This window comes from Lithobates pipiens, unplaced genomic scaffold (genome assembly GCF_037356315.1).
Source record: "Lithobates pipiens isolate NorthernLeopardFrog02 unplaced genomic scaffold, aLitPip1_a1.2 Scaffold_19, whole genome shotgun sequence".
In the NCBI taxonomy this organism is placed as follows: Eukaryota; Metazoa; Chordata; class Amphibia; order Anura; family Ranidae; genus Lithobates; species Lithobates pipiens.
Window position 1 is genome coordinate 365,116,849 of NW_027507764.1, and position 25,172 is coordinate 365,142,020.

The 25,172-nt window shown below is 44.5% G+C and overlaps 1 protein-coding gene across 1 annotated transcript in view; it reads right to left on the reverse strand.

Annotated features, from left to right (window-relative positions):
* Nucleotides 1–22,098, reverse strand: part of MBOAT1 (membrane bound glycerophospholipid O-acyltransferase 1) — an 84,576-nt gene extending 62,478 nt beyond the window's left edge. Inside the window, exon 1 of the mRNA XM_077492263.1 lies at nt 21,920–22,098. Within this exon, the coding sequence (XP_077348389.1) occupies nt 21,920–22,006 (87 nt within the window). The 5' untranslated portion in view covers nt 22,007–22,098. The remainder of the gene's footprint in view (nt 1–21,919) is intronic.
* Nucleotides 22,099–25,172: the final 3,074 nt, after the last annotated feature.

Consider the following 25,172-nt stretch of genomic DNA (forward strand, 5'->3'; position numbering starts at 1 on the left):
GCTGATTTTACCAAAAATCCTGACAACTTCTTGTGCTCGCCACCTGTGGACAAGGAGGAGTTATGGATGAGGAGGGGTTAGTGTTCTTAGGAACACATGACAAATTAATTTGGCAAGGCTGACATGTGTTTGGAAATCAGAGCCAAAAGTACACTTTCTCATCATGTCAGAAAAAAAGTAGATGCGTACTATATTTCTGGCACATCAACGATTTTGTTCTGCACTTGCAGCATTTCTATCTTCTTTCAACCTGCATATGAGACCACACGGCAGGTTGTAATCCCTTACATATACCCAGTGAAAGGACTTTGCTCAGGTGATACACATAGATGGAAGAAATCCTCCTACATAACTTGTATCTGTCTATCTGCCTATCTGCTTAAGGCTCGGTTCACACAGGGGCGACTCAGATACGACTTCAGGTCGCCCCTAGTCGCCTCAGGTCGGACAACATTTAAAAATCAATGTAAGTGAATGAGAGCCGTCTTAATGCACGCTACTTAAGTCGCTCCGACTTCAAAAGAAGTTCCTGTACTACTTCAATCCGACTTGTAGGCGACTTGTACCCATTGATTTCAATGGAGGTCGCCTCCAAGTCAGATCTCTGTCTATACGGAGGCGACTTTGACAGAATTATTAGCTCTGAATTGGGAACTCCACGCCAAATTTATGAAAAAAAATTGGCGTGGGTTCCCCCTTCGAGAGCATACCAGGCCCTTAGGTCTGGTATGGATTCCAAGGGGAACCCCCTACGCCGAAAAAACGGCGTGGGGGTCCCCCCAGATCCACACCAGACCCTTATCCGAGCACGCTACCCGGCCGGCCAGGAAAGGGGGTGGGGACGAGCGGGCGCCCCCCCTCCCGAGCCATACCAGGCCGCGTGCCCTCAACATGCGGGGGTGCCTTGGGGGAGGGGGGCGTGCGGCCCCCCCACCCCAAAGCACCTTGTCCCCATGTTGATGAGGACAAGGGCCTCTTTCCGACAACCCTGGCCGTTGGTTGTCGGGGTCTGTGGGCGGGGGGCTTATCGGAATCCGGGAGCCCCCTTTAATAAGGGGCCCCCGCATACCGGCCCCCCACCCTATGTGAATGAGTATGGGGTACAATTTTTTTTCATAAATTTGGCGTGGAGTTCCCCCTTCAGAGCTCATTCTCCGATTGGCCACGGCAAAAGTCGCCTGGCCTGGGGCGACTTGTAAGTTGCCCCAGGTCGTGTCTAAGTCGTGTTTAAGTCGTCTCCAAGTTGCCTCACAAAGTCGTCCTGAAGTCGTGTCGCCCCTGTGTGAACCGAGCCTTAAGCTTGCCTGAGCGTTCAGAAAAGAGGGGGCGGAGAGCTGAAGTTACACTCTGCGGAGGTCAGTGAGAAGAGCTCTGAAAACTGATTGGAGGGAAGATACACACACCCCTTCACACAGCACACAGAAACAGAGCTGACACTGTCAATCAGCTGGAGCTCCTCCCCTGTTACCCTTATTCCCTTGGTGTCAGGAAAACTTGTCAGAAGTGATTCATGCTGTTAGAAGATAAATGAAGCAGCAGACAGAAATTACACTTTGTGCTCTTAATTGAGACAAGTGTACACTATAGAGGGACATGCTCTGTTCCTATTTTAGGTCTGAGGTTTACAACTAGTGGTCGACCTATATATCGGCCGATATTAGCCGTTTTTTTAATTAATCGGCATCGGCCGATTGTGCTGATAAAAAGGCAGATTTAGAACTACAGCGTGACTTGCAAATGACTTCTGCAATAAAAGTCAGTGCAAGTTGCCTGAGTCTTCATAGAAGCTAATTTCCTCCTCTCTGGGCAGTCTGCCAAGAAAAGAGTAAGGGTCCTTTCACACGGGGCGGATCAGTGCTAATCCGCCCCGTGGATATCCACTTGCTCAGCTGGGATCGCCGGAGCGATCTCCGCTGAGCAGGAAGAAGACACCGTGCAGGGACGGACCTGTCACAGCGCCGCTCTCCCCTATGGGAGAGCGGGTGATGACGGACCGCAATGTCTGTCGTCACCCGATCCGATGACGGATGGAAAAATAACTTTTTCCTCCATCACACTTTTTCGAATCGGAGCGGGTCGGATGTCAGCGGACTTGTCACCGCTGACATCCGACGCTCCATAGACCTCTATGGAGCATCCGTTCAGGTTCGCCTGAAAAACTGACAGGCGGACCTGAACGGATCGTCCGTGTGAAAGGGGCCTTAAGAGATACAATGTTTACACTTGAATGAATGAACTCAATTCAGTGTGCAGAGTTCTCAGTTTAACCATTTAAAGACTAAATCTTTTCTGACACTTGTTACTTACAAGTAAAAATCCTGTATTTTCTGCCAGAAAATCACTTAGACCCCCCAAAAATTATATATATTTTTTTAGCAGAGATCCTAGGGAATAAAATAGCGGTTGTTGCAATATTTTATGTCACACGGCATTTGTGCAGAGGTCTTTCAAATGCAATTTTTTGGAGAAAAAAATACACTAATGATTTTTTTTTTTTTTTTTTTAAACAGTAAAGTCAGCCCATTTTTTTTTCGTCCAAAAGTTTTGACTACCTGTTTTTATTTTATTTTTATTTATTTTTTATCTAAATCATACATACAAGTAAACTGATTGGAGGTTTGTTTTGTTTAATAAATGTTTAACTGTAAGAAATTTTCTGTATCACTTATGAAGGCTGCTTTCACACTCAAGCGGGCAGGCGTTAATGGTAAAACGCTGCTAGTTTTAGCGGTGCTTTACCGTCATTTTAGCGTTGCTATTCGGCTGCTAGTGGGGCGCATATAACGCAGCTAGCAGCCGAGGAAGATGTTAAATGCGCCCGTGAAGCACCGCTGCAAAATCGCATTGCATGCGTTTCGGCAGTGGTGCCCATTAATATCAATGGGCAGGAGTGGTGGAGGAGCGGTATGCACCACTCCAAACGTGCTGCTTGCAGGACTTTTTTTTAACATCCTGCCAGCGCATCACCTCAGTGTGAAAGCACTCTGTCTTTCATACAGACTGCAGGGGAGCCATTTTGCAGGCACTTTACAGGCGCTATTTTTAGCCCAAAAGCACCTGAAAACGCCCCAGTGGGAAAAGTGTCTGTTAGATTTTATGAGATGAAGGGGGATAAAAAAATAAATAAAAAAATCGGCATCATATATCCGCCATCGGCCACTATGATTTCTAAATATCGGCATCAGCCAGAGAAAAACCCATATCATTCAACCTCTATTTACAACCACTTTAACGCAGGCTGTACGCATATATGTGTCAGCTGGCCCCTGTTCTGTGCTAGGCGTGATCACCGACAGCTCCTAGTCACCGTTTATAATTGGGGCTTGTGGGTGGGGCTCCTGATTACGTGACCGCTGCAACAACTGCTCGGTGGTCCCATATCAGAAACTCTGCCAGCAGCCTACCATCTTTCAAAACCCTTAGAGGGCCAGCGGGGGCCAATGCCAAAAGTTTAAAAGGGCTAAAACATGGAGAAATATACAGTCAACATGTTTACAGTAAAATACATTTTTTCAATCTGAGTGTTTAGTTCTTTAGTACCGGCTGAGAATTAATATATAAAAGTACAGTTACACTAATACAAATTAAAGAAATATCAGAGCAGAAATGTTTCCTCAGTTATTCAGCAATGAAAGAGTGCTAAAATACTTGGACAGTGCAAATGCAGCCCAGTGTATGACTAATAAAGCTTATTTAGATATACACTGTAGTCTTTTCTTAAACCAAACAGTCACTTCAGATTATATACAGAAGGCCTTTCGTCTACATTCCAAGATGTTTAGATCAGTGCTGGCCAGGTGCAGAGGTAACGACTGATTCTTACAAGTCTACTTTAGTCCTAGTACCAGGCGGTACGTGCACGATACAGGTACATGGTGACACCACTACATTAATAGTGGAAAGAAAATATACTGCCTAAAAGATTTATTATGGTAATACTTCTGGGCTTTTAGATTTTGAAAGCCAATGTTAAACAGTAAATACACCCAAAACGAAGATACCTGAAATCTGAAGTCTATGTGGATGCAAGTAGGATTAATCACCCTTGTTCTTCCTATGGTAGCCAAACAAGTTACAATCTGGTTCAACAACCTCTGTACTATCCTCAAACTCAACCCATTCATTGCCATGAAGAGGCCATCTTCTATGCATCCAGATATAATAGGGCTGATTTACTAAGGCCTGATTCACATCTATGCATTTTTTTTGTGTGCGTTTTCAGTTTTGCAGAAACACACTACAATCCATTTAACATGGTTTCCTATGTGTCTCACGTTCAAATCTGAGCATTTTATGGAAAGGGCCAGAGACTTTTTTCTGGTTTTTAGTTCCATAGACTTCAACCGATCAAAAACGAGTATTGAAAAACACAAAATGCACCTGGAGTATGCAAACTGCAACCTGCATAGGTGTCAACCAGAGTGCAAAATCTGGTGCAGCTCTACATAGAAACCAATCGGTAACCAGGTTTTTGTTTGTCAAAGCTTAACCACTTACTTACTGGGCACTTTCACCCCCTTCCTGTCCAGGTCAATTTTCAGCACTGTCACATTGTGAATGACAATTGCGCGGTCATGCAACACTGTACCCAAACTACGTTTTTTTTTTATCATTTTCTTCATGCAAATAGAGCTTTCTTGTGGTGATATTTAATTACCACTGGGTTTGAAAAAACGAAAAAGACAAAAAACCCATAACTTTCATAGTTTTTTATACAGTTTTGGAAATTTTTCTCCTTCACTGATGTGTGCTGATGATGCTGCACTGATGGGCGGCACTGGTATGTGACACTTATGGGCAGCACTGGTGGGCACTGTTTGAATTGCACTGAAATCAGGACACTGATAATCAGTGCCCTGATCATCAGTGTACTTGTCCTTTTTAGTCGGTTATCAGCTCTCTTCTCCTCTCCTCATGCTTTCAGCTTGAGGAAAGTACTGCATAAAAATATCTGTGATCAGTAGTGTCCTCTGGAACAGACACTGTGATCATAGAGCTTGCCGCTCATGCCCAGCAGCGGGTACAATCATGGGAGGCCATCATAGGACGGCCTCCCAGAACTAGCCGTCTGCGCTGTAGCCATCATTCAGCTATAGCGCGGTAGGCAGCTTTTAATTAACCAAGATGAAGTTCAAAGCTGACTGACGACCATGCACAGTTGTACCAGATTTCTCTATAGATTTATTAAATCAACTGCAATATGTCCAGACATCATGACAGATGGCCTCTCTGTAGGAATGACTAGAACTTTGTACATGAGCAGAACAAACAAGGGACCAGGTGGGTGAGATTTCAGCAGCAGAAGCATCTCTTTGGCACCCTATAAACCAGGCACAGTGTTTCTAGTCTGGCAAGCTAAGTATAAGACATTTATGGTGTCAGGTCACCTTGAGGCGAGGTGACAGATGCACACCGTGTGGATGAGGAGTGCATCGCAAGGTTGTGGACCCTACGGCTGACTGCTGCGGACGGGGGTCAAGGTGATAGGAAGGCAGGGCCGCCAGAACACCAAGATGGATCCCACCGGGGCTATAGCATAAGATTCCCTGGGGCACGGAGTCTAAGAGCCAGCAGGTGTTCCCCAGCGCCTCTAGTGGTGAGGATGGACTTGGCTGCAACTGGCTCCAGGTCGCGACCCCCAGGGTCCCCCAGCTCTCACCCACAGTAGGCAAGAGGAGGATAGGGATAGTAAAGGACAAAGCCAAGGTCGGGGCCACAAGCAGACAGGAATAATCAGGGACACGCCAAAAGGTCAGGATCACAGGCAAACAGGGATAGTCAAGGACACGCCAAAGATAGGGCCTGGGGTGGAGCCATGCTAGAGGAGAGGTTATAAAAACCACCAGGTGGAAGTGGCTGGCCTCTTAGTCTGAACACATGAGGGGAGGTAAGCAAACAGGAAGATCACTGCATAACCATGACAGTACCCTCTCTCTTACGAGGCCTCCCCCTCCCCCGCCTGGGTCCAGGCTTAAAGGGAAACTCCAGATGGAACCTCCTCAACAGATGAGGAGCAAAGACCTCAGATGCAGTGATCCAAGACCTCTCCTCAGGGCCCAACCCTTTCCAATGTACGAGGTACTGAAGAATGCCTTAACGGAGCAGGGAATCCAAAACTTGACTAACCTCGTATTTTAGATTATCCTCAGAGACCGAAACCGAGGTAGGGAGAGGACGAGAGGACTTGAGGACTAAAGGCTTTTTAGGAATGGGTAAGGGCATGAGAAGATCAGGAGTCTGAGCAGGGTCCCCCACATCCTTAAAGATGAGCTGGGCATCCATAACAGGACCACCAGACTGGGCAGAGGTCAGTGGATCCCTGAGGTCAGGTTGGTTAGAAGGTGACATGTCACAAGAGTCAAGCTGGATTGATGCAACACAAACAGAATGCAGAGAACCCTGAGAAAAAGATTGAAAACCCCTCCTGGCCGAATGAGGTATTCTATCCAAAGGATGGATTGAGCCTCTTAAACGGGTTTGAACGGACATAGTAGCAGTAGGGTGAGGCCAGGTCACAGAAGGTGCTGAACAAGAAGCAGGAAGCTTATTGGGCATGGGCTGGACTGGCATAACTGGTGCAGAGGTTGACTGAATAGTATTGTCAAGTGTAGCGACCATCTCAATCACATCACAGGGCATAGCAACTGTGGAACTTGCAGACAAGTTAGCCTGGCTGTGCATCCAAGGGAGATTAGGGACAGGCAAAGGTAAAACTGGAGAGAATGATCGACTCCGGTTCATAGGTGGGCCCCTCATCCAGAGTACCACATGACCTAGAGAGTGCATCAGTCTGACTATTGCAGGACGCATCCCAGAGATCACTATATACAGCGGGAAGAGCAGAAGATACTGGGATGGTGGAAACAGGAAGTCTCTCCTTTGGGGTACCCTTGAGTAGGCAGGAAGAGGAACAGGAGGAACCCCAAGCCAGGATCTGTCCAGCAGACCAGTCAACGTGTGGAGAAGACCTAATATGATAGGAGATGAAGCCTTAGGTAAGACAAGGAAGGATATCCACTCCTGGTGGAGTGTCCCTACTGACATCTTAACAGGAAGAGTCTGAAAGCGGATAGGGCCCCCTGGGAGAACCGTGCCATCAATTGCCAAGACCACCAATGGTGTTGTAAGGGGCAAAAGGGTAAGTCTCATGGAGGATGCAGTCTCCCAATCCATGAAATTGGCAGCGGCTCCGGAATCCAGATGTGCTGAGACCGAACGAGAGGAAGCACCGAAATGAAGCAACACAGAAAGGAGAAGACGAGAAGGTGAAATTTCAGGGTCTAATACTCCACCTTCCAGATGTATTAGCCCTGAGCGTTTTTCCAGACGAAGAGAACAAGTGTCACGGAAATGACCTTTGACCCCACAATAGAGACATAGGCCCAGAGTTCTGCGCCTAGCACGTTCTTCGGGAGATAACTTAGTCCAGCCCAACTGCATAGGTTCCTCGGTAGGCAGGGGGTGCTCCTCGGATCGAAGAGAAGGGACTGGGGGCTCAGGCTGCCTAAAGAACGGGGAGTGTTGGCGTCTTTTTTCCAGGGCCCTCTCCTGAAAGCGAATATCGATCTGGTTACACAAGGTGATGAAACTGTCCGTATCAGTAGGAAGGGATCTTCCTGCTAATTCATCCTTCACTCTTTTAGAGAGGCCATGTAAAAAGGTTGCAACTAGGGCCTCATTATTCCAGCTCAATTCAGCTGTGAGGATACGGAACTGAAGAGCATACTGTCCCACAGAAGCGGACTCTTGACGGAGACGTAAAAGAGCGCTAGCCGCTGAGGAGACACGACCCGGTTCCTCGAAGATATTCCGAAAAAGTTTCAAGAAATCAGACAGGCTTAAAACCACTTGATCATTCAGTTCCCACAGAGGGGCAGCCCAAGCTAACGCCTCGCCGGACAGGAGGGATATGATATATGCAACTTTTGCCCGATTGGACAGGAAGTTTTGGGGCTGAAGTTCAAAATGAATTGTGCACTGGCTAAGGAATCCCCTGCAAGCCTTGGAGTCCCCAGAGAAACGGGACGGAGCTGGCAGTAATAATGCATGCGTGGATGCGACTGGTGCGATAGGTGCAGCTGCTGACTGTACTTGAGGCTGCAGGTTCGGGGTTCCCAAGGAAGACTGTAGCTGCTCGAAGCGGGAAGCCAGATCTTGAAGGAATCGCATGACCTGGGTCTGATGCGATTCTTGGGTCTCAAGTCTGTGAACTAAGCCCTGCAACGGATCGACTGTAGGAAGCGGCACGTCAGCCGGGTCCATGGCTGATCAAACTGTCAGGTCACCTTAAGGCGAGGTGACAGATGCACACTGTAGGGATGAGGAGTGCACCGCAAGGTTGTGGACCCTACGGCTGACTGCTGTGGACGGGGGTCAAGGTGATAGGAAGGCAGGGCCACCAGAACACCAAGATGGATTCTACCGGGGCTAGAGCGTAAGATTCCCTGGGGCACGGAGTCTAAGGCCACGTACACACGGGCGGATTGTCTGCCCAACTAAGTTCGTCAGACAATCCGACAGACAGTCCGTCCAAATTTTGAATGAACGGACTTGACCACACACGATGAACAGACAGTCCGCTGAAAACTTGCGCGATGACGTGTACAGCACGTACGACGGGACTAGAAAAACGACGTCCAATACACTGCATCGCAACCTTCGGCCGTGTAAATCCTTTCTGAGCATGCGCCATACTTAGTCCGTCCAACTTGCCTACACACGAGCGGACTGTCCGCTGAAACCAAGTTTGAACGGACAAAACCAAGTTTGGACGGACAAAATTACAGAAATTCCGAAAGACAAAGTACGTCCGACTGTCCGCTGAAAAAGTCCGCTGAAGCCCACACACGAGCGGATTGTCCGCTGAAACACGGTTCAGCGGACTAAGTTGGGCAGACAATCCGCCCGTGTGTACGCGGCCTAAGAACCAGCAGGAGTTCACCAGCGCCTCTAGTGGTGAGGATGGACTTGGCTGCAACTGGCTCCAGGTCGCGACCCCCAGGGATAGTCAAGGACAAAACAGGGATAGTCAAGGACACGCCAAAGTCGGTAACGGAACAACAGAAAAGCACACGGCAGGAAACAGGAAGCTAACACACAAAGGAATACACAATGGTTGATCAGCACTGTTGGCTTGCAGTGCACAGGTTAATATGAGGTTCCCTGATAGGGCCTGGGGTTGGAGCCATGCTAGAGGAGAGGTTATAAAAACCACCAGGTGGAAGTGGCTGGCCTCTTAGTCTGAACACATGAGGGGAGGTAAGCAAACAGGAAGATCACTGCATAACCATGACATATGGAGTGTTGGAGGGCAGGGCCATCCTAATAATACAGACAAAACAGAGTTGCTAACCCATCGCTCCAGGTTCCCCACCATCACTCCAGGCCAACCTCTCTGATCCTAAGCCTTGTGAGCCCCACTACTGTACCAGTCCCGGGCATCTGCTCTGTGTCCCAATACCAGGCACTGAAACATTAATTTAGGCACCCAGCCCTGTTTTTTTACCTCTACTGTCAGGTAGACTGATCTAATGTCGAATTACACAAAGCTCTTGCACACTAACCATCAATGCTGCAAAAAGAAGGAGGAAAGTCTATTTCAACACCACTGATCACAAATGCTGGGAAAATGGGTATTTATTTATTTGTTTTTTTAACACCGATGACCAAAAAAATGCTGGGTAAAAAGGGGATATAAACATACAACAATGATTACTAATGCTGGGGAAAGGGCAGGGGGGTTCAACACTACTGACCACATGGCGTAAGGGGATTTTTTCTGACTGAACATCAATGCTTGGAGAAGAAAGGCTATTGCTCCACACAGATGCTGGGTATTCTTCCAGTTTCAGCTAGGTACTGTATTTTGTTCTCCACACTGACCACTAAAAGCTGGACATTGTCTGCTCTACTATATATTGCATCAGGCCTGGGAAAATCCCAGAAACTATGGCAACCAATGCTCCTCAAAAATTACAGCTCTTGCCTAACTTTTCGGACTATCGCTAGTTGTTGTTAATAAAGTCAAAAACCCTGCAGGCTTCTGGATTAGATAGACTGGTACCAGCATTCCATATTCATTTGTCCACCCCTGCTTTACATGGTCCTGACCAAACTACTGTATGATGAAAGCCTTGTACTGGCTCCATCAATTTAATAAGTACACTGCCTGGGGGTGCAAGATAATTATACAAAATTATGGTATTTCTTTAAGACTTAAAGTGATACTAAAGCTAAAAATGCTTTTGTATTCATTGCGTTAATGTAAAAAACATTTTCTATTTCTCTGTCCTCCCCCTCCCATGTGTAAAGAAAACAAGTAGGGGAAAATAGATCCAGTGCCGTGCGCAGCTGCATCTATTCTTCCCTCTTTTCTCTGATGACGCAGAGGGAACTGCGAAACACGTAGAGGCTGTGGGAATCATTTGCAATGCAGTGAAGGTGCCGGGAACAGGTGAACCCAGGAGAGAGAGAGGAAGGTTACCTGTGGAACAATATTGTCTTGCCCCAAACGCACCGTTTATACATGGCTGGATAAGCTTAGTGTCGGCTAGATGACACAGAAATATGTGAGTGCAATTTGTTTTTACGTTTTTAACATTAAAAATTGGAACGTTTTACACTATGTTGGTTCCATATATTTTTTTTTTATAAGTACGTATAAATCAGTGGACTGCTGACTGGAGACCGAGCGAGTATAAGGAGTGGTTATCCATTGAATGAACCAAAGGCAAATTTCTAAGTTTGGTGAGTGGCCATTTCATAAGGTGGTGGCACAAAGAGTGTTTTGCGGTGAAGAGTTGTACACGTGAACACTGAAGGACTATTGATTGAAAATAACATTGGAATGGGGGATAGGATCTCATTCCTATACACACAGTTATTTGAGAGTGTAAAAGGATTGGAAATGGGGGGGGGGGTTTGGTATATAATATAAAAAAAATTTGGGGATTGGCTTTTGCATTTTTTTGTTTTGTGATGTTGGTTATTAGTGTTTGCATATGCATGCATTTTTATGTGCAGGAGCAGTTTGTATTTGCTGAAACACTAACCAATAAGTAGGTGGTATTTGTTGAGCTATAATTGTACTATATACACAGTGGATAAGTTGGGATACATATATATCTATCTTCACAAAAGGGGGGCACAATCCACAATCTAACACATATTTTCACTCATTACATAGAATAGGCTTATTGGATTGCAGCACACCAATATATAAATAGATAATTATTTGAGAGCCGGCATTTTATTCTTTTCTATAAGTGCTGTTTGACTTTTTCATTAAAGAAGTCAATCTTTTCTGGTAAGCAGATTACATATCCAGTCAGTTCGGGTGTCGATCTCCTAGGCTTTGGTGAAGGATCACTTAGGAATTTTTTGGATACATATCACTATCACAGTTGGAAGAATTTTCATTTTTTGTTGGAATCACATGAACTTTGAAAATGATTTGAAATTGTTTGGGACTTTATTCCGTTCATATATACATTCTTTTCAGAATGGTGTTTCAGATGGACTATCCAATGTTCTTTATATATTATTGATAGTTGATGATTATTTATCACCTATTTTTATTTAGTGTAAACATTTTGAGTTATTTGATTAATTAAATTTGTATTGCACTAGTGGCGCCCCTTATATCACTACATAACCTACATAATGCATTCAAAGGAGCTGTCCATACAAGTGAAACAGGCCATTGTAAAGGCCGGTTCACACTGGGGGCGATGCGAGGCGACACAACTTGCCTCGCCGCGACCTGACAAGTCGCCCCCGTTCTGTACAATGGAACCGTTCTGAGAGGAGCGACTCGAGTCGCTCCGACTCAGAAAAAAGGTTCCTGTACTACTTTTGGGCGACCTCGGGGCGACTTGCATTGACTTCTATACAGAAGTCATTTGCAAGTCGCCGCTGAGGTCGCGGCAGGTCGCGGCGAGGCAAGTCGGTGTCGCCTCGCATCGCCCCCTGTGTGAACCGGCCCTAAGGCTTCAAAATAAAGCAAATTAGCAGCAACATTAGGAGTGGCCAAATCAACAGTTTGGTACATTCTGAGTAAAGAAGAAGGCACTGGTGAGCTCAGCAACATAAAAAGGCCTAGACATCTATGGAAGACAACAGGGGTGGATGATGGCAGGATCCTCTCTATGGTAAAGAAAAACCCATTCACAACATCCAAACAAGTGAAGGACACTCTCCAGGAGGTGTGCGGATCATTGTCAAAGTCTACAATTAAGAGCAGACTAAACAAGAGCAAATACAGAGGGTTTATCACACGGTGCAAACCATTTATAAGCCTGAAGAATAAAAAAGCCAGATTAGACGTTGCCAAAAAACATCTAAAAAATCCAGTGTCACAGATCAGCTGCGGCGCTGATCTGTGTCTCACCGTTACTGCAGTAGGTCGGCTGGCATCTGTTGTTCCACTAGCTGGTGTTCAGTTCTGTGCACTCTGCAGCTATGGGTGCCGCCGCCCATCACCTGTTGCCTAATATATGTTTCCTTCTTGCTACTTCCTGTCCAGCCCCTCTTGTGCTTCTCTATTTAAATCCCTTTCTAACCAGCTACTATTGCTTGAACAACATTTGTTTCTGAGCTCCCTTGTGTAACCTGTTTTACCAGACCCCTTGTGAACTGATCCCTTGTGTACCAACCCGGCTTGTTACATTGTCTGCAGCCCGCCCTGACCTTGGCTCTCTATCCGGCTTTCCTTCGCTTCATCCATCCATCCTTGTCTAACAGTGTCTTCTGGTACTTCCTTAGCAAGCAGGGTGAACCCGGGGGTCGTGACCTGGGGTCAACACGCAGCTAAGTCCAAACCTTTGTGAGAGGGTCCCTGACGGAACACCGGCTGGCTCTTAGATTCCACGCCCTGGGGGATCCCGTGTCACCTGCTCGCCTGTGGGGTCACTGTAAGTGTACCGTGACATCCAGATTCTGGTTCTGGAAAAACATTCTTTGGACGGATGAAACTAAGATTAATCTGTACCAGAATGATGGGAAGAAAAAAGTATGGAGGAGGCTTGGAACAGCTCATGATCCAAAGCACACAACGTCATCTGTAAAACATGGTGGAGGCAGTGTGATGGCAAGGGCATGCATGGCTTCCAATGGCACTGGGTCATTGATGATGTAACAGAAGACAGAAGCAGCCGGATGAATTCTGCAGTGTTTAGAGATATACTGTCAGCCCAGATTCAGCCAAATGCAGCAAAGTTGATTGGATGGCGCTTCACAGTACAGATGGGCAATGATCCAAAACACACTGCAAAAGCAACCCAGGAGCTTTTGAAGGAAAAGAAGTGGAATACTCTGAAATGGCCGAGTCAATAACCTGATCTCAACCCAACTGAACAAGCATTTCACTTGCTGGAGGCAAAACTAAAATGTAGAAAGACCTACAAACAAAGAACTACCGAATAGACAACTGCAGTTAGAGTCTGGCAAAGCATTAGAAAGGAGGAAACCTAGTCTTTAGTAATGTCCATGGGTCCCAGACTTCAGGCAGTCATTGGCAGTAAAGGATTCTCAAGAAAATATTAAAAATACATTAATAAAGTACATTTTATTTAAGATTATATTCATTTATTAAAATGACATTTGAGCCCTTGAAAATGGGGGGGACTATGTATAAAAATGGTTTCAGTTCCTAAAATTTGTACTTGATCTTTATGTTCAACCTCTTGAATTAGCCACTTCAATACAGGGCACTTATACACCTTCCTGCCCAAACCAATTTTCAGCTTTCAGCACTGTCGCACTTTGAATGACAATTGTGCGGTCATACAACACTGTACCCAAACTAAATTTTTATCATTTCATTCCCACAAATAGAGCTTTCTTTTGGCAGTATTTGATCACCTCTGGGATTTTTATTTTCTGCTAAACATATAAAAAAAGACTGAAAATTTTGAAAACAAAAAGGTTTTTTTTTTGTTTCTGTTACAAACTTTGTAAATAAGTAAGTTTTCTCCTTCACTGATGGGCGCTGATGGGGCTGCACTGACGGGCACTGATGAGGTGGCACTGATAGGCGGCACTGATGGGTACACATAGGTGGCACAGACAGGCACTGAAAGGCGGTACGAATGGGCACTGATAGGCGGCACAGATGGGCACAGATGTACACTCATAGATGGTACTGATGGATGACAATCAGTGCCAAACAATAATGCCTGCCAATCAGTGATGCCCATTGTAGGCACTGATTGGCATCCATTGTGGGCACTGATTGGCATCCCTGGTGGTCTAGGGTGGCATACCTGGTGGTGACATCCCTAGTGGTCCTGGTGGCGTCCCTGGTGGTCCAGTGTGGGCATTATCAGAGGGGCTGCGCTGATAATAGAGGTCGACCGATATGGGTTTTTCTCTGGCCGATGCCGATACCGATATTTAGAAATCGCCACGGCCGATGGCCGATATATGATGCCAATTTCTTTGGGCCGATATGTTAGGCCGATTATTTATTTATTTTTTCCCCTTCATCTCATAAAATCTAAGAGTTAGACACCTTTCCCACTGGGGCGTTTTTCAGGCGCTTTAAAATAGCGCCTGTAAAGTGCCTGAAAAACGGCTCACCTGCAGTCTGTGTGGAAGCCCTGATATATATAGATCTATCTATATATGTATATATATATATATATATATATATATATATATATATATATATATATATATATATATATATATATATATATATATATTTTTTTTTTTTTTTTTTTTTTCCTTTCTTTTATATTACACAAAAACAGGTAATCAAAACTTTTGGATGAAAAAAAAATGTGCTAACTTTACTGTTTTTTTTTTTTTAATCTGTGTATTTTTTCCCCAAAAAGAAAATGAGTTTGAAAGACCGCTGCGCAAATACCGTGTGACATAAAATATTGCAACATCCGCTATTTTATTCCCTAGGATCTCTGCTAAAAAAAGATATATAAGTTTTGGGGGTTCTAGGTGAATTTCTAGCAGAAAATACAGGATTTTTATTTGTAAGCATCAAGTGTCAAAAAAGATTTAGTCTTTAAATGGTTAAACTGAGAACTCTACACACTGAGCTGAGTTCATTCATTCAAGTATAAACATTGTATCTTTTTGATCTTTTCTTGGCAGACTGCCCAGAGAGGAGACAAGTCGCTTCACTCAAGTCTCTAGGCAACTTGCACTGACTTCTATTACTGAAGTCATTTGCAAGTCGCGCTGAATATATAATCGGCCTTTTTTAACAGCACAATCGGCCGATGCCGATTAATTAAAAAACGCAGATATATCGGTCGACCTCTAGCTGATAATCAATCAGCACAGACCCCCCCTGTGAGAGCAGCAGCCGATCGGCTCTCCTGTACTCATGTCTGACAGACGAAAGTGAGGAAAAGCCAATCAACAGCTCTTCCAGTTTACACTGTGATCAGCCGTGATTGGACACGGCTGATCACAGTGGTAAAGAGTTTCCGTCAGAGATTCTTTACCTAGATCGGTGTGTCAGACTGACACACCGCAACAACGATCGCTGCAATGCAGGAAGCGGCTTGATATCCTGGCGATATCATATATCGGTCAGGATATGAAACCACTTTGCCGCCGTCATTTTGCTATATGGCAGGCGGCAAGTGGTTAAAGCTAAAAGTCTACAGATCTGGTGGCATACAGAGCCAAAAGTATGAAGAGAGAGAGAGAGAGAGAGAGAGAAAGAGATTGTACCGATACTTGTATAGGTACCGAGCATTTGATGATTTGATGAGCATTTGCTCACGATGCCTGGGAGAGGCGGCGTTTCATCAGATTAGGCGACCGGCACAACCAGAAGTCAGCGGGCGAAAAAAATGGAAGTTTCGACATCAGCGTTTGGACATCCCGACGCCCATCTTGGTACACCATGCACTTGACCGCAGTAAGCCAGCAGTGGACATCTTGTTACACCCAGCCCATATATTTCGGGCTGGGTGCACCAAGATGGCCGCTGCTGCTTTTATGCGACCAAGTGTAAGCAGTACCAAGATGGAAGTCGCAGGCAGCCTTCCTCTCATGGCAATTCAATTATATATATATATATATATATATATATATATATATATATATATATATATATATATATATATACATATACACACACACACACATACACACACATACATATACATACACACACACACACATACACAGGGTGGCCCCATATCTATATATACACAGAAAAACGCAAACAAGGCCACTCTAAAAAATACATTTCCTATTGCTTAGGGGTTTATCTCACTTATATTCCCACACTGGACTGCCAGTATATTCTTGTCCCTTATACATGAAAGCAGTAATAAGAGAAATAAAAGTTAAAGAAAGACCAACAGGAGGGGGGGATCATTCATGAATAATGGTGTTTTATTTACATGAAGATATTTTTGTTACACTTGTACCCAAGTGTATTTGTATGGCCATAATTACACTCAGATACACATAAATAATATGTAAAATAAATATAAATGTATGCTCCAGTTCCTGTGGGTATTTTATGTTCTTATTTTCTTGCATTTATTTTTATTTTTTTCCCCTTGCGTATCATTTGAGCCCGTGATCTCATATACACTACCCATTGCTTGCATTAACCATATATTCTATTCATGTCTCGTCTCAGAAAAGAAAAGCTCTAATGTTAAACATTTTCTCTTCTGAGAGCTTAATACATGGTGAACAGCCACTATGTGTAAAGGTGCTCTAAATTGCACCTTATTAAAAAGGACACCTAATCATCTACTGTGATTTAAACAGTAATAGCTTTGTAAACTCTGCCCAATAATTAATGTAAACTTTTGGGTGGAGTGCTTGCTTAAGCTTGCCTCGGGCATTAAATGCCTGATTAAGAAACTTAAAGGCTACAGTTAAGTATGCTACTGGCTATTGTCAGTTTGTGGATATAACTTGGGGTAGAATATGTAGATAAGGGTTAAAGGGATAGTAAACCTTCAGGTTTTTTTTTTAACTAAAATAACAAACAAGTTACACTTACCTTCTCTGTGCACTGGTTTTGCACAGAGCAGCCCTGATCCTTCTTTTCCAGACTCCTCCTCTTCGGCGGGTGCCATCAGGGAAAGCCACTACTAGCCGATATTAGGTGAACCAAACATTATTAGGCTGACATTACTTTGCCTTATATTTCAGCCAAAATAGCCAGATTGAAATATTCAGCTGATGTATATGTACCTCCAGCAGACTTTTCTCCTATGCCAGAAATGACACCCAGGTCACCAAGAACTAGTATCCCAATGGAAAGATTTCCTCTCCATTACTTTTCTGGGGACACCAAAAATGTGGGATTTCATTCTACTTTTACTTTCAATGATAATGTTAAAGAGGACAAATAGAGAGGTTGATTTTCCCTTAGACCCCTTTCACACTGAGCCAGTTTTTAGGCGTTTTAGCGCTAGAAAATAGCCTCTAAATAACGCCTAAAACCCACCTTCCATTCATTTCAGTGTGACTTTTCATACTGGGGTGGTGTGCTTGTGGGACGTTAGGAAAAGTCCCGCAAGCAGCATCTTTGGGGTTGTTTGGTGGGAATGGGCAGTGATTCCAAAGTGGCTAAAAAGCGCTTCGGAAGCGCCGCAACACAGGCGCTTTTAATCCCTTCTTTGGGTTAAAAAGCCCCCTGCTAGTGGCCAAAAAAACGCCACAAAAAGGAGTGGCGCTTTAACGCTAATGGCCGGTCACTGCAGTGTGAAAGTTGCCTTAACGGGGGAAAACAGCAATAAAAACTGACATTCTAATCCATTTTCATTCCATACAAAACTAAAAATACAGTTTTGCCTTTAGTTATACTTTAATATTACTTTAACCACTTGAGGTCCACGCTATAGCCAAATGACGGCTACAGCACGGACCTGAATTTCCAGCCCCTTACCACGTGATCAGCTGTCAGCCAATGACCGCTGATCACGTGTGCAAACAAAAGCTCAGTAATCTTTTTTTTTTTCTCACGCTGATAGCGTTAGGAGAAAAAAAATCCGATCACCGGCTTATGTTCAAGGGACATCGGTCCTGAAGAGGAAGGAGGCACATCTGCCTCCTCCTCTGCGCCAATCAATACCCCCTGCCAGTGCCACCTGCCAGTGTCCACAGTGCCTACCAGTGCCACCTATCAATGTCCATGAGTGCCACCTATCAATGCCCACAAGTGCCACCTATCAATGCCAACCAGTGGTGCCAATCAGTGCCTCATCAGTTCCACCTAGCAGTGCTGATCAGTGCCCATCACTGCCACCCATCAGTGCCCATCACTGCCACCCATCAGTGCCATCTATGAGTGCCGCCTCTCAGTGCCGCCTATCAGTGCCCACCAATGCTGCCCTATCGGTGCAGCCCATTGGTGCCCATCAGTGCAGCCTCATCAGCGTACATCAATGAAGGAGAAAAATGACCCAATTTATTTTATAACAAAATATAAAAAATATATATATTTTTTTTAATTCGGTCTTTTTAATTGTTTTAACAAAAAAAGACATAAAAAACGCAGAGGTGATCAAATACCATCAAAAGAAAGCTCTATTTGAGGGAAAAAAATTATAAAAATGTAATTTGGGTACAATGTTGTATGACCGCGCAATTGTCATTCAAAGTGCGACAGCACTGAAAGCTGAGAATTGGTCTGGACAGGAGGGGGGTTTAAGTGCCCAGTAAGCAAGTGGTTAAGCTATCCATGGGTATGAGTAAACTTTTTTGATTGGGTCAGGAAACAATCTCACATACATTGGAGGCCCCTGAACCTCCTACATAAGCACTATCTGGAGAACCTGTCCAAATCAATAATCCTCTTCTGTGTCATAATAAGTGCTAACAGTGCCTATTTGTGTCCCTGACTTCTTCCCCTTTCCAATGATATGAACAGGAACTGCAGCCAAGAAGAATGTTCCTGTTTGTGAAATACTCAGCAGTTGGATCATCTACACTCTCCTATATCTGTGAACATCTTTTAACAATGAGGATCTGCAATATTTCTCAAAAGATTATCTCAATCTCCCCAAAGCCTGAGGACACCTAAATTGTGAATGACCATGGGGTCAGCCAAACTAAATATTATCCTTTGGGATTGTACACACAGCCATCTCTAGGGTTTATAGAGAATGGTCCAAGAAAGAGAAGATCTCTAGTGAGTGGCAGTTGCGTGGAGAAAAATGCCTTGTTGTGGTCAGAGTAGAATGGGCAGACTGGTTCCAGATGAAACAAAGGCAACAGTAACTCAAATAACCACTCGTTACAACCAAGGCATGCAGAATATCATCTCTGCACGCACAAAACATTGAACCTTGAAGCAGATGGACTACAGCAGCAGAAGACCACACCGGGTGCCACTCCTGTCAGCTCAGAACAGGAAACTGAAGCTACAATTCGCACAGGCTCACCAAAATTGGAAGATTAGAAAAACGTTGCCTGGTCTGATTAGTCTCGATTTCTCAAGTACTCCCAACGGGCCATGTTTTTAGGGTTTCCTTTACTTTGCACAGCTGCTTTAAATCAATAACATGGTATTGATAAGAGCTATTTTATCTAAGGGAAGTTCCCAAAACATGGCCCGTTGGGGGAACTTGAGGACTGAGGTTGAGAACTACTGGTGTAAGCAACATAAAAGCATGGATCCATCCTGCCTTGTAGCAATGGTTCAGGCTGGTGGTGGTGGTGTAATGGTGTGGGCGATATTTTCTTGGCACACTTTGGGCCCCTTAGAACCAATTGAGCATTGTTTAAATGCTACAGCCTACCTGGGTATTGTTGCTGACCATGTCCATCCCTTTATGACTACAGCGTACCCATCTTCTGGTAGATAATTCCAGCAGGATAATGTACCATGTCACAAAGCTCAAATCATCTCTACACTGGTTTCTTGAACATGATAATGAGGTCACTGTACTTAATGGCTTCCACAGTCACCAGATCTCAATAGAATAGAGCACCATCGGGATGTGGTGAATTGGGAGATTCACATCATGGATGTGCAGCCAACAAGGAATCTGAGGAATGTTTCCAACACCTTGTTGAAGCTATGCCATGAAGAATGAAGGCAGTTCTGAAGGTAAAAGGGGGTCCAACCCGATACCTGCAAGGAGTACCTTATAAGGTGGCCAGTGAGTGTATATGTAAAGCGTTGTGTAAAACTGAAGCCGCTATATAAGTGCCTGTAATAAATACAACTAACATTCAAGCTAAAATGAATCAGATTACTTCAATCAAACTTAGTACGGTGACCAATCCCCTGCTACTTTTATCAAATTGCCAGGATTGGGCGCAGCTGGTTGCTGCGTTTGGCAAAAACGACTGTTGATTAATTTGATGGAGACACCCATGTCCTGTCATTCAATAGCCCCAGACAGATCTGTACATGTATGGGCAATGTAAAGCACAATATATGTAAAGCAGAGCAGACACTGATCCCATGCACAGTATAAGGTTGTATACTGTACAGGTGTATGCTGTGTATACTGTACATGTTGTATACTTTACATGTGTATGCTTTGTATGGTGTATGCTGTGTATACTGTACATGTGTATGCTGTATACTTTACATGTGTATGCTTTGTATGGTGTATATTGTGTATACTGTACAGGTGTATGCTGTGTATGGTGTATACTGTACAGGTGTATGCTGTGTGTACTGTACTCTACATGTGTATACTGTGTATATGTGCAGGTGTATACTGTACAAGTGTATACTGTACAGGTGTATGATGTGTATACTGTACAGGTGTATGCCGTGTATGGTGTATACTGTACAGGTGTATGATGTGTATGGTGTATACTGTACAGGTGTATGCTGTATACTGTGTATACTGTACAGGTGTATGCTGTGTATACTGTACAGGTGTATGATGTGTATACTGTACAGGTGTATGCTGTGTATACTGTACAGGTGTATGCTGTGTATGCTGTAAATACTGTACAGGTGTATGCTGTGTATACTGTACAGGTGTATGCTGTGTATGATATGTATGGTGTATACTGTACAGGTTTATTCTGTGTATACTGTACAGGTGTATGCTGTGTATGGTGTATACTGTACAGGTGTATGCTGTGTATGGTGTATACTGTACAGGTGTATGATGTGTATGGTGTATACTGTACGGGTGTATGATGTATACTGTACAGGTGTATGATGTATACTGTGTATACTGTACAGGTGTATGCTGTATATACTGTACAGGTGTATGCTGTGTATGATATGTATGGTGTATACTGTACAGGTGTATTCTGTGTATACTGTACAGGTGTATGCTGTGTATGGTGTATACTGTACAGGTGTATGCTGTGTCTGGTGTATACTGTACAGGTGTATGATGTGTATGGTGTATACTGTACGGGTGTATGATGTATACTGTACAGGTGTATGATGTATACTGTGTATACTGTACAGGTGTATGCTGTGTATACTGTACAGGTGTATGCTGTGTATGGTGTATACTGTACGGGTGTATGATGTATACTGTACAGGTGTATGATGTATACTGTGTATACTGTACAGGTGTATGCTGTGTATACTGTACAGGTGTATGCTGTGTATGGTGTATACTGTACGGGTGTATGATGTATACTGTACAGGTGTATGATGTATACTGTGTATACTGTACAGGTGTATGCTGTGTATACTGTACAGGTGTGTGCTGTGTATGGTGTATACTGTACGGGTGTATGCTGTGTATGGTGTATACTGTACGGGTGTATGATGTATACTGTACAGGTGTATGATGTATACTGTACAGGTGTATGCTGTGTATACTGTACAGGTGTATGCTGTGTATACTGTACAGGTGTATGCTGTGTATGGTGTATATTGTACATGTGTATGCTGTGTATGGTGTATACTGTACAGATGTATGGTGTATACTGTACAGGTCAGGTGTATGCCGTGTACAGAGCAGAGTAGTGTATCCACCATCCTTGCACTCACCTGTTCCAGGGGCATGTGGAGCAGTTCGCTGACAGGCAGTAGTAGGGTGGACCCCGTGGGTCGGGGGGAAGTGTTAGCCGCCATCATTCACCCATGCAGCATCCCACAGACAGCGAATGTCCGTAGCCCGGGAGAGCCGGTACATGTGTACACAGCTACACACCCAGGAAACCAAACACATCGTATCTCTGGCAGCACCGCCCCGCCCACTCACTCCGACCCACCAATCACAAGTAGTTGTAGTGTTTTGGGTGTGTCGGCTGAGTGGTGTCAGTGTGATGGTAGAGAGGGGTGAGAGGTCTGAGTGGGGGAGCTGGACGAGCTGGTTTTTCAGTGTAATGATGGAATATAAAAATAGCCACACACAGGAAAATCAAGGGATAGTTCTAGTAGAAGGAACCCAAATATTTCCCATAATGCATAGAGGATATGGAGCTGATTTACTAAAGATGCACTGTCTTCATGCTGAATAAATACACGTAAAACTAATGCCTAAAGCTGGCTACAAACTATACAAATGTGGTCCAAATTTTCTTGTACAATTTCCCTTTAAACCATATAATATGAGGTCAATCCTAAACACTTTTAAATTGTATGTAATCAGGCAGGCACTTGCACTACATAGTTGAAGGCAAATGTAAACGAATTGAACAACAAAAATTGTAAAATGTGTATCCAGCTTAACCACTTCCCGACCGGCTCACACAAATATACTGCGGCAGAAGGGCACGTACAGGCAAAATAATGTACCTGTACATTGCCCTTTAAGAGGCGGCGTCGGGGGCTCCGTGACCATGATCGTGGGTCCCGCAGACTCGATGTCCACGGGCATACCCGTGATCATCTCATGGTGAGGAAGAACGGGGAGATGCTAATGTAAACAAGCATCTCCCTGTTCTGCCTAATGGCAGTGTCACTGATCAGCTCTCCCTGTAATTGGAAGTGGTGATCAGTGATGTGTCACACACAGTCTCTCCCCCCTACAGTTAGAATCACTCCCTAGGACACACTTAACCCCTACAGCGCCACCTAGTGGTTAACCCCTTCACTGCCATGACATTTTTACAGTAATCAATGCAATTTGTTAGCACTGATCGCTGTATTAATGTGGTTGTAAACCATAATAATAAAAAAAAAACACCCTGCAAGATAAAGGCATAATGAGCTAATATGCATAGCATACTAGCTCATTATGAATTACTTACCCGAGAATGAAGCCCCCCGCAGCCGTCCTTGTCTCCCCCTCTGCCCTGCGACATCTATCCCGGAGGTTACTTCCTGGTATCGCGGCTCCAGCGTTGTGATTGGCTGATGACGTCACTTTCACGCATGGGCGGGAGCCGCCGGGAAGGGCACAGTACAACTGAAGCAACGGCACGTACGTGCCATTGCTTCAGTTGGCTTAAGTGCGCATGTGCCTCATGACGTCAGCACATGCAAATACAGGGATATCTCCTAAACCATGCAGGTTTAAGAGATATCCAGTGCAGCTACAGGTAAGCCTAATTATAGGCTTGCCTGTAGTTTAAAGTGGTTGTAAAGGGTTTACAAACACTTTAACGCCAATGGTCTCAAAAATGTGTCAAAATTGTCCGATGTGTCCACCATAATGTCGCAGTCATGATAAAAGTCACTGATCGACACCATTACTTCTAAAAAAAAAAAATCAATAAAAATGCCATGAACTATCCCCTATTTTGTAGATTCTATAACTTTTGCGCAAACCAATCAATAACTGCTTATTGTGATTTTTTTTTTACCAAAAATATGTAGAAGAATACATATCGGCCTAAACTGAGGAAAAAAAATGTTTTTTTTATATATTTTTTGGGGATATTTACTATAACAAAAAGTAAAAAATAATGCGTTTTTTTCAAAACTGTCGCTATTTTTTTGTTTATAGCACAAAAAATAAAAACCGCAGGGGTGATCAAATACCACCAAAAGAAAGCTCTATTTATGAGAAAAAAAGGATATCAATTTTGTTTGGGAACCACGTCGCACGACCGCGCAATTGTCAGTTAAAGTGGCGCAGTGCCGAATCACAAAAGAACAACAAGAAAAACAAACAAAATAAAAATACCACTTTTGGAGCAATTGTGAGATAATCTGATCATTAGTATACAGCTTTCGAGAGCCGATCATGATAGTTCATGTGAAATTATCCGATGGGACAAGCACAAATTTTTTTTTTTGTATGATACCAGAACAAACAATTCACATCTGACAACAGCACCGTGATAGAGAGCACTGACATCAGCAGCGTGACATAAAGCACTAACACCAGCACCGTGATATACAGCACTGACAGCAGCACCGTGATAGAGAGCACTGACATCAGCAGCGTGACATAAAGCACTAACACCAGCACCGTGATATACAGCACTGACAGCAGCACCGTGATAGAGAGCACTGACATCAGCAGCGTGACATAAAGCACTAACACCAGCACCGTGATATACAGCACTGACAGCAGCACCGTTATAGAGAGCACTGACATCAGCAGCGTGACATACAGCAATGACACCTGCACCGTGATAGAGTCATCTGACAACAGCACCATAATAGAGAGCACTGACATCAGCAGCGTGACATAAAGCACTAACACCAGCACCGTGAAATGCAGCACTGACAGCAGCACCGTGATAGAGAGCACTGACATCAGCAGCGTGACATACAGCAATGACACCTGCACCGTGATAGAGTCATCTGACAACAGCACCGTGATAGAGAGCACTGACATCAGCAGCATGACATAAAGCACTAACACCAGCACCGTGATATACAGCACTGACAGTAGCACCGTGATAAAGAGTACTGACATCAGCACCGTGATATACAGCACTGACACCTGCACCGTAAGCAGCCCCAGGAGGAAGTCAGCATAGCACAGGGATGGTGGGAGCCCCTCATAATGAGCATAGCACAGGGATGGTGGGAGCCCCTCATAATGAGCATAGCACAGGGATGGTGGGAGCCCCTCATAATAAGCAGCCCCAGGAGGATGTCAGAATAGCACAGGGATGGTGGGAGCCCCTCATAATAAGCAGCCCCAGGAGGATGTCAGCATAGCACAGGGATGGTGGGAGCCCCTCATAATAAGCAGCCCCAGGAGGAAGTCAGCACAGCACAGGGATGGTGGGAGCCCCTCATAATATGCACAGCAGAGGTACAGCCCTAGGAGGATGTCAGCACAGCACAGGGATGGTGGGAGCCCCTCATAATAAGCAGCCCCAGTAGAAATATGACACCG